The following is a 10,104-nucleotide window of genomic DNA, read 5'->3' as shown; positions in this document are numbered from 1 at the left end:
CTAGGGGATCCTGCTCTGGCAGGGAGTTGGACTAGATGATCTCTAGAGGTCCCTTCCAACCCCTGACATTCTATGGTTCTGTGAGGGTATGGAAAGAAGGAAGTTTCTGGCTCACACTTGACATCCTGAGTTTTATTTCCTTGGCTTTTGGCACTGTATAAACAGGAACAGTTTCCTTATCAGTTATGTTTTTACTGTGTTAATCAAATATAAAAGCTAAATATTTACAGATTGGCTTTTTTGATTAAAATTATGTCTGGGCAGTAAGACTTGGGTAATTATTTGTTTAAGGCTAGTCCAAAAACTTCACAGCTGTTATTATGTAAATAGGGCAAACAAAAAATAACAGATTTCAGAACCGTACGTTCTGCAGTCACGTTCACTGGATTTTCTATTCATTTGTGTCTTCTGGGGGAGTTTGGGAAAGAGAAGAGCTTATCACAGGAACAGCAGGTTGTTGTAAGCTGCAGCCTGCTGGTTAGCTGCAAGAGGGAGATTGTAGGAACCTGCCAAAAGAGCTTATGTTAAAGCCATAAAGTGACTCTTCTGAATATTTACTCACAGTAACGGATCAAGCCTTTGTGACCCTTGCTACTGATGACGTCTACTGTCAAGGCGCTCTGGTTCTCGGACAGTCACTGAGGAACCATACGACATCTAGAAAATTGGTGGTACTAATTACAGCAGAGGTTTCCAGTGGGATGAGGTAAGGATTCCTGAATTTTTGGAGGTTGATAACATGGAAGACTAAACAACAGCATGAAAGATTTTAAGAAACTTCCTGTGTATTTCACAGTATTATGTCTAGAAGTTCCCCCTTGGCTAGCAATTTCTGAGGGGAGTCCCAGGTAACATCCATGGTAAGATAATAAGCCTAATAAGAATTCACTTGCAGAAGTAGAGCTAGTAGCTGGAAGGTGTCTTAAGGCCATGATTGGGAAGGTAAGCTGAAAATTTGGGAGCTAAGATTTAAGTGTCTTGCTTTTGAGCTGAGATAAAGGCACTAGTGTTGGATTTTCTGGGCCTTTTTGGTTTTCTTTTTCATCCCCAAGTGTTTCTCTTTCAGAAAGAGCAAGATTGATAACCATATGTAACATTAGAACTCTCTAAAAACCTAGGGGCTCAGTTGCAGATGACTAATCTTAAAATATTGGTGCACAGCTAACATGGTGAGAAATTAATTTTAATGTTTTCTTTAGTCACTTTCCAATTTGGGTTGTGATTTTACAGGCACTACAAAAGCCCTGTTATTTGGAATACTGTGGTGTTTGTTAAAATAAACGTGACATGCCATAGCTACTCAAACTCTTGGTTCTGCTCTGGCTAAGAAAGCGTGCTAGCTTCTGATTTCTGTATGCCATGTGAAATTAGGCATCTGGCTCAGGAAACATACTTTTCCATTTTTGCTGTGATTGCAGAAAATCTGTAATGTTAAATCTGTGATGTACAGAAATCTACTTTTACAGGTGTTTTAAAGCATTGATTTTTGTCAGAACCCAGGAATACTGGTGGATACTAAGTCCATCAGTTTTTTCCATCCACACTCAGTGTGTAGGGGGGGAAACCCTTCATATTTTTTAACCAAGAATAGCATTTTTTTAAAAACGTACCTCACTGTTCTATATTTCTAAAAACCGTACTGACCCTTAATTCTTTCCCAGTTAACTCCTGACCCTTGAGGATCAGTCAAGCAAAAGGTAATGACTCTGAAACCTGGATAATCAGCACAGGCTTTTCTTTTCCTGTGTTTATGACATCCAGGACTCTGTAGTTAATAGTGTAATGTAAATCAATAAGCTGTGTTTAAAAGTCCTTTTTTCTTGTGTCTTGAAGGAAAAATATCTCCGTTGGTATAACCTGTAAAATTCCCGTGAATGTTATGCATAGCAAAAACGATGTCTTCCTACAAGTCTCATTTGACACAATTTGTACTAGCGAGCAAATATTTATCTCCTGTTTTAAAAAGGGGCTATTCTGAAGCTGTGTTTACTTGGGTAGTAGGTGGAAATGAGTGCGCTGGCAGCGCATGCCACATCCTGTGCAATTCTGCTGCTGTCTGTCAGAGACAATTGTGCAGGATGAAAATTGCTTTAATTTCTGTTGGTGTTTCTATAGGAGATCGAGTAACCAAAATAAGGATTGATTTCTCCTCCATTCAGCACCTGGTGCATCTGGGGTGATGGTTTATGGCCTGATTGATAGCTGTCCCTTCAGCAGACTGTTTACAAGGACTTTTAACTTCTGACTTCTCATTCTAACCAACACATTATTGTCAGAATAAGTGTGGTATTTTCTGTCGCTGTTCTCGTGCTGGAAGTGAAGTCTAGTGAACCTCTCTGAATTCTCTGATTTCTTTCCACTGCTCCCTCTGGTAGGTCTGTCCTCCACAGCGTGTTTGACGAAGTCATCGAGGTGGACGCACTTGACAGTGCGGACTCCGTCCATTTGGCTCTGATGCAGAGGCCAGAACTGGGTGTCACCTTCACTAAGCTTCACTGTTGGACTCTTACTCATTATAGCAAATGTGTCTTCATGGATGCAGACACTTTGGTGAGTAGAGCGGGAGCTCTGGAAATGTTTGTGTCTGTCTCAGAGCTACACTGAGTGGGGGATGCTTCCTTGTCAGGCAGCCCCCAAAGTGACCAGATTTGCTGGTGGCCACAAGGTTGCAGGAGCTCCAGCTGGCATTTTTTGGCAATACTCATGGTTTTGCCAGCTGCATAGAAATAAATTGTGTCTGGAGAGTAGCCTCAGAGCCATCTTCAAAACATACCACCGATGCACTGTATACAGATGGGCTTTCAACAGATGTTTAAAATACATCTCTCGTATAATTTTGTTTGGACTTATTCTAGTCAGGAAGGAAAACCAGTTTTAACATGTAGGGGGGGAAATAAGTAATGTTTCTAGACTTTTTTTTTTTTTAAATAGAGGAATAGAGATAAAAATGGCCATAATTTCGGCAGGGACAACCATGTCAGCCTTCCCCTGCACCTAGATGGCTCACTTTGGAAGACTGGGATGCATTTTCATTCAGTAGGATTGTATTTGAATTGGAAACTAAATCAAGTTATTCTTCTCAGGGAGTGAGGTGGAGAGACTTATGATTTCCTGCTTTACATTACATTAAACTTAAAGGAGAAAGACAAACATTTAGTTTTTGTTTAAATTCAATCAAGTAATCTTTCTCCTCAAAAAAATTTCCTCTCCTGCTTTTCACAGTGGCTTAGTTGTGGGTAGGGTCCAGACTTTCAGCATCTGCACAGTTTTCTGTCCACTAACTTTAAAACAATGTATTGGCCTCAACCTGCTAGATTTTTCCTACTTCCTTGTGAAGCTTAAAACTCAGCCAAACCAAAGCAAACCTCTAAGTGTAACTTATATTAGAAAATTGGTAACAAGAGATGTTTTTTCTGTTAGCTCTTTAGTCAGTGCGTTGCTAACTCAAATTATTTGGATTCCCAGCTTTCCTTTGGTTATGTTGCAGATACTGACAACAGTGAACTCTGGGAAAGTGAGCTAAGAAAGAAGAAAATTGTCTGTTTTCACGCTATGTTATGCTATTTAAAGGGACCTTCTGGAGCATCTCCGAGGTTTATGAAATAATTTCCCAAGGTTTATGCTTTTCTCAGGGAAATTATAGAGAACCACAATTAATGCTGCTTTATTGTATTAAAAATAGAGGTTCTGACCCCCAGCATATATTGCATTGCACTAGCATCCACTGGCACTGAGTTTAGCTCCTCATGTTCTAGGAAAACATTTGCTCTAATATCTTTTTTCTTTTCTTTCCCTACTGTCTGAAAGGTGCTTTGCAATGTTGATGAATTGTTTGATCGAGAGGAGTTTTCCGCAGCTCCTGATTCTGGCTGGCCCGACTGCTTTAATAGCGGTGTGTTTGTGTTCCGACCTTCTCTGAAAACTTACAACCTGCTGCTCCGGTTTGCTGCTGAGCACGGCAGCTTTGATGGTAAGGGGCAGGGCGTGAGGGAAGAAGTGCAAGACGTTAGATTCCTTCTCGGTGAGATGTTTTCCTGTAGCTGCCCTGCTGTCAGGCAGAGAGAGTAGAGCAAAGCAGGAGTTCTCTGGGCTTTACGTACTCGTGCCCTCGCAAAAATTTGAGGTGCACACCTTTGCCTTTTAAGACCCATTGAGTTATTGTGGACTGTGCTTCCCAGAAAAGGGCAACAAAGGGACATTTTTGTCTGAGCCTTGCTGAGGAAGTTTTAATTTTGCTGTCTGGTTTAGGAGAGAGAAATACAGCTGATCTTCAGTCTTCTGCCCTGAGGGAGACCAAACCCCTTTCCTACTCCTTTCTTCATGTATTACAGTAGGACTGCCATTTAGACTGAACTTGCACCGGTGTGGATCAGGTATTATTCACTTGAACTTGCTCACATGGCCACGTTGTTGAGTCCAAGTCACAGTCCTGTGAACACACCGATCTCACTCCCATCCTTGGATGTGAAATTTTGACATCAATTTAAGCTTATGAATAATTATCGTAATACTGTATTATATATTCTTTAGGGGGTGATCAAGGCTTGTTGAACAGCTTCTTCAGCAACTGGGCAACAGCAGATATTGGCAAACACTTGCCTTTCCTCTATAACTTAAGCAGCAGTGCTGTATACACCTACGTACCTGCTTTCAATCAGTAAGTAGTAACACATCTGACTGACTGTGAACCTCTGTAGTTTGTTAACATTCTGTTACAACAGAGAATAATAATGACATATTCTGTTGATTATAAATTGTGGCAGCCAGAAATGGTGTTATGTAAAAATCATGCAGTAGAAGCCAAAATGCAGTAACAGTGTCTTTCAACTGAACACAGAGAGTCCCAGAGCTGGCTATGCTACTGCCTATTTAGTGTCAGAGAAGCTTTTCTCGTATTTGAAAAGATGTAGATTACTTTAGCATTAGGCTCTGACAGCTTTATTTTGAATGTTGTTATCTTCTCCAGTCAGTTCTATGGGAGACAGTTGATTTTTATTTTAAGTTTCTAGTAATTACATGGCTTCAGACAATGCAGTTAGGAAACTTTACTGGCAAGTTGGATTTAGGGTGTTGTGAAATACTGCTCCAGTTGCACAAAACACTCTTACTAGAAGGTGAACTTAGGACAATATATTTATTAATAATTTTTAATATGACATCAGTAATCACAAATTTTGTTGATTCAGTGTTTGAAGTGGCATTTATTTGTTTGGGAACAGAGTATGTAGAAGGAATAGAAATGGTACTGCATGAGCCTGTAATTTTCCTTCGTGAGCTTTTCTACTTGACTCAGCACCTGGAAGCAAATGGCAATGCAACCTTTTGTTTTCTGCATGCTAAACAAGATGGCTTAAGCTGATAAGATAGAAAAAATACTCAATGTGTACTCACATAGAATGTGTTGCTTTTGCAAAACGTTAAAATTACTTCACCAGTAAGTGTAAGCATGTTTCTTTAGCATCTTATATAGGCTAATATATATGTGTAAATATTCAAAATTTTTAGACCTGTATGTTTAATCTCTGTAGTTTTGGTAGAGATGCCAAAGTTGTTCACTTCTTGGGAGCGACAAAGCCGTGGAACTACAAATATAACCTTCAAACAAAGAGAGTTACGCAGGATGGCACCACCTCTGGATCTTTCCATCAGCTGTCATTTCTTGCCCTCTGGTGGAATATATACAGTGCCAGTGTATTGCCTTTGTTTGAAAAGCTACAAAAGATGGAAGAATCTGAATCTGAGGAGTGCAAGGTAACTAATAAGGAGTTAGTGGGAATATGCTGGAATCACAGCAAAAATTCTAATAGTTATGTGTTTGCTAGAGGAAGGAATTAAATGAAAAAAACATAGTATATGTTGACTTGTAGTAGCAGCAGTTGCTACTAGATGCATCTAAACTGGTGGATTTGGAAGGATTTTTTGTCCTGTTGCCTTTCCAAAGATTTTGCCCAGCTCTCTTCATATTTCATGAAAAGTTTGTACTGGAATGTGTGTGTACAGATGAAGCAAATTAAACATGAAGTATGATACAAATTAGCCAGAGAAGATGATAATCTGACTGTGAAACAAATAGACTTTTGACTTTTCAAAGTTAAGTTGATGTAGACTGTCAAACTAGCTCTTGAACTACAGTAAAATTTACCTCTTCAGAACTGCATTATAATTTGGTTTATGAGGATCATAACAAATTAGTCAGATTTGAAAAGGCAGTGTTAATTACACTTAGGATGTTACATTCAGTGTTCATATGTTACATTCAGTGCTCAAGCATTTACTGAACTCTTTACACTTTTTTTTTTCTGCAAAGAAGTACAGCAATGTATGGTTTGCATGAATAGAATAAAAAATCTGTTGATGAATAAATGATTTTTTTGATTTCACAATGTAATGAGTAGGAAAAGTATATTTTTTTTTAATTTTGTGTCCTGACATGACAATGTAGATCACTTTTATGCATATATAAATAATTATTATTTTTAAAAAAATATTAGACTATTACTGCCATTGAACTAATTTCAAAGTCCCATAAGATGACTTGTACAATTACCATCAAAGCCCCAGAGAGGAATTTGGATTGTTAACCTCATGACAAATTGGAAAGCAGAGGAAGGAATGGGTAGTGTTTGATCTCATACTTTAACGTGTCTTAATTCTTAAGAAATGGTGCCGTAAGGAAATATTTCAGCCACGGTAACATGAAGGTGGAAATACCTGTTAGATTTACCTCCTGCTTGTGCTGACATCCTTATGAGTGCAAAACTCTAAATTGCAACATACCAATTTTTTAAAAATTTCTTAGCTTACTCCTTTAATGCTGGGATCATTGTAAGGGATTGAAACAAGATAATGATTTCCTGCAAAATGGCATTTCAGTGACGAGATGTTTTTGTTTTTGTTAGCACACTTTCAATGGAGTTGAAATCACATTGAAAAAGGTCAGTCCTGACGTGGCCAATTCACTGCAAATGCCTGTCCTTCCAGAGCAGACCTATGAAGTACATGCCACAGCGTGTTCGTCTGAGGAACTCGCTGTCAAAGCTGTAAGTGTGTTGTATATTACTATATGCAGTAACAAAGTAAAATGATACGCTAAAATGAGATTATTGTTTTTAATTATGCTTCTGATCTTGGAGATTATATCTTCTTCAATTTAGCTGTAGCTATTGGATTTTCTTGCTAGCATCAGAAATGGTCTGAAGAGTATCTATTTTCACTCATCATTAGTCACACGTGGATTATCTGCCTAGAGGTTGAAAGAGTTTGCGTTGAATTTTGTGAGATTACTTCCAGAAAGTTGCTAGGTACTTATTAAAATATGATAGAAAAATTCTGTTACTAATCTTTGGAAAATTAATACTCTTGCAAAAAAATATAGTCCAAACTATAATTCTTTCTATCACTCCTCTGTAGCAACTTTTTTTTTTTCTTTCAGAACTATTGACTTGGAAAACTGTTCCCCAAATTTCTGTGATTTAGGCAAAAAAGAAGCATCTTAAAAGAGTCCACTGATGAACACGGCAGGAGTCCTGGTTCTTCTGTCACTCTTGTATTTTGGGTGTTTCTGTTGCACTGACACCCCTTATTTTATGCAGAAATTAAGTTGGACATAATAGCACAATATTTCTGCAGGTGTAAATAGTTACTTGTTGTATAATAAACCCTACTACAGCCAGGTACAACAGGGAGAAAATAAAAGTAATGTTCTTATGTCATCTGATGTTGTAACTTGTGGACTACTCTCTAATAAGATGCAGTTTTTACTGTATTCAGTGCTCCATCCCTTTACACTATAGTTAGTCCCTAAAGTAAAAATAGACTTCTTCCTTTCTTTTCCACTCTGAGTGTGGAGAAGCTGAAGGAAAATTGCATATCTTCCAGCTCTATAACTTAAGAATAAACTTGTTTGCAGTTTAAGAATAAGTTATTATGCCCTTTAAAGTGTTTCTTCGTGTTTAAAGTCATGTACAGAGTGAGACCCAGGTGGGGATAAATGTGGAAGGATGCAGTTGCGTAAGCGTATAGTGTTACGTTGGCTCTTTGAAATACCTTACTGTGGGGTAAGGCAAGTCCTGTGCCTTATCTGTCCCAAATCAGGAGATGTAATGGTTATTCCAGGGCATTTAAGTGGTTTAAGGCACTGATTCCTGCCCTTTAAGTTCTATTCTGAAACATCTTTATATTGCATTTGTGAGGGCTTCACGGGAAGGCCATTCTGGTTTCTTTCAGTTTTGCTTAGAATATGAGATGAGTTATTTGCCTTCTTGGAGTCATACTGCAAGCAAGTTTTCAGTAGCTGCCTTAATTAGTCCTTGTTATATTTCATATTTATTACTGTTTATAATTTTGGGGATATTCCTGGTTTACTGGGATTGGTCAATCGTGAACATAGTTTTTCCTTTATGTGGTTGAAACTATTGCTAATAATTGTGTCTCCCATCTGCGCACCTATGATAACCTGGTCTTCAACCTGGATTCACAATTTTGGACTGTTGCTGGGAATGAATTAGTTATTGGTGTAATGCACAGTGTCGATCTTTTGAAGTGGTTTATGTGGGTGCTGTCTCTCACATCTAAACAATACTGACCTCACTGGAGGTCAGATAAAACAAATTATAAAAATTCTAGGAGCCTGTGTTCACATGGCAGCCTGTTGAAGACAGTATTTGCACAAATACACAGTTACACTTTATTGTAGGGGATATTCTTCTCTAAACTGGCCATATTTGTAATATTGTTATTGTGTTGTTGCTGAGTATGCCAAGGTATGAGTTAAGACAAGCAAAATAAATGTTTGGTGTATTCAAAGATGCTATGACAAGCAGTAAAAACATGGGAAAATGAGACCACGTTATCAAAACAAGAATGAATGTTTCAATATTTTTTGACTGGGACTGTACAAAGCAGAAGTTTGAAATCTAAGGCTTAACTTCACAGCTCTGAAACAAGAACAATCAAATGACTGTTTTCCTCTGTTCTGCTTCTTCCCACAGGATGAGGTCACACATTCTGTTTCAGAGCTGTCTATTCACTTCAAACCAGAAGAACCAAGTCCAGAAGATGAACGGAGAAAGTGGGAGGAAGGGCACATGGACTATATGGGGAAAGATTCTTTTGAACATATCAAAAAGAAATTGGATGCATTTTTACATTAAGATGGAGTGTGATGTAATGGCCATTATGATCTATGTTTCCTCTATAAATGCAATCCTTGAATACTTGGCTATCTTTGTAGTTTATTTGACCCAAAAGTTAGAGGTAGACATAGTTCCTTGTGTGCTTTGAGGAAAGATTAACAAACTCTTGTTTTGTTAACCGTTGAACGTGCCTCATCTTTATTGTGTGTGTCTCCATTGTTCTCTCATCGTGCCTTCTGAAGTATTACGAGTGGTGCCCTCTGAGTTTGAGCTCTCGTGTTTATCGATCTGCCCTGCTCCTCCCCATAGCTTTCCACAGAAACAGTCACGAGTGTGAAACATGTTACAAGTTGAGATTATTTCAAATGTACTTTTACTTTTAGAAGATGCTATCAAGCTATTTAAACGAAAACCTTACTCTTGAAAACAGGTTAAAACTTTCAAAGGTAGCCATGGTGTTAGACAGTCAATGTGAGAAAAAAGTGAGGAGACGAAATCCTGGCCTCATAGGAGTCCAAAACAAAACTTTTTCATTGAAGGATTAGAGGAAATTCAGCCTTTGTCTGAGATCGCTAGTGGATGTTCTCCCTGTTTATAGGAAGCTGTTCAGCTTCATCACCAGCGTGAAGAAGAGTGGTGTAAAACTCTGAAGATAGACTGATCATATAGGATGCTGTAGTGTTTTTTTTTAGTATTGTTAGCTTTACTTGCATATTCAGAGTTGCGTAGTCGGGAAGAAATGCTGACACGATGGTGTAAACCTGGTGTTTTACATCAATTTGTTTACAATACTTCAAACTGCAGCTGACAAAGGCGTTCTCATTTAGCGTGGTGGCCCCACACCACAGGCAGTCTGAGTGCAACTGAAAACATATTTGGCACTTGTTCTGGTAGACAGGCCTTTTGAAGATCTTTTAAACAATAGCTGCATGTGGGAACTAACAAATCTGAGTGTAGTTCCAGGAAAATC

The 10,104-nt window shown here is 38.4% G+C and overlaps 1 protein-coding gene across 1 annotated transcript; it reads left to right on the top strand.

The window, feature by feature from the left end:
• The first annotated feature begins 570 nt into the window (after nt 1–570).
• On the top strand, nt 571–9,205 carry LOC104276697 (glycogenin-1-like). The gene is made up of 7 exons (XM_009873109.1): nt 571–706; nt 2,376–2,550; nt 3,808–3,970; nt 4,531–4,657; nt 5,529–5,751; nt 6,900–7,040; nt 8,991–9,205. The coding sequence occupies exons 1-7, from the start codon at nt 702–704 to the stop codon at nt 9,150–9,152; spliced, it is 996 nt and encodes a 331-aa protein (XP_009871411.1). The 5' UTR covers nt 571–701; the 3' UTR covers nt 9,153–9,205.
• The last annotated feature ends 899 nt before the right edge of the window (nt 9,206–10,104 follow it).

The sequence above is a fragment of the Apaloderma vittatum genome, unplaced genomic scaffold (assembly GCF_000703405.1).
Source record: "Apaloderma vittatum isolate BGI_N311 unplaced genomic scaffold, ASM70340v1 scaffold22317, whole genome shotgun sequence".
NCBI classification, from domain to species: domain Eukaryota; kingdom Metazoa; phylum Chordata; class Aves; order Trogoniformes; family Trogonidae; genus Apaloderma; species Apaloderma vittatum.
Note: the sequence above shows the minus strand (reverse complement) of the source record. Positions and strands in the feature narration are given on the sequence as shown.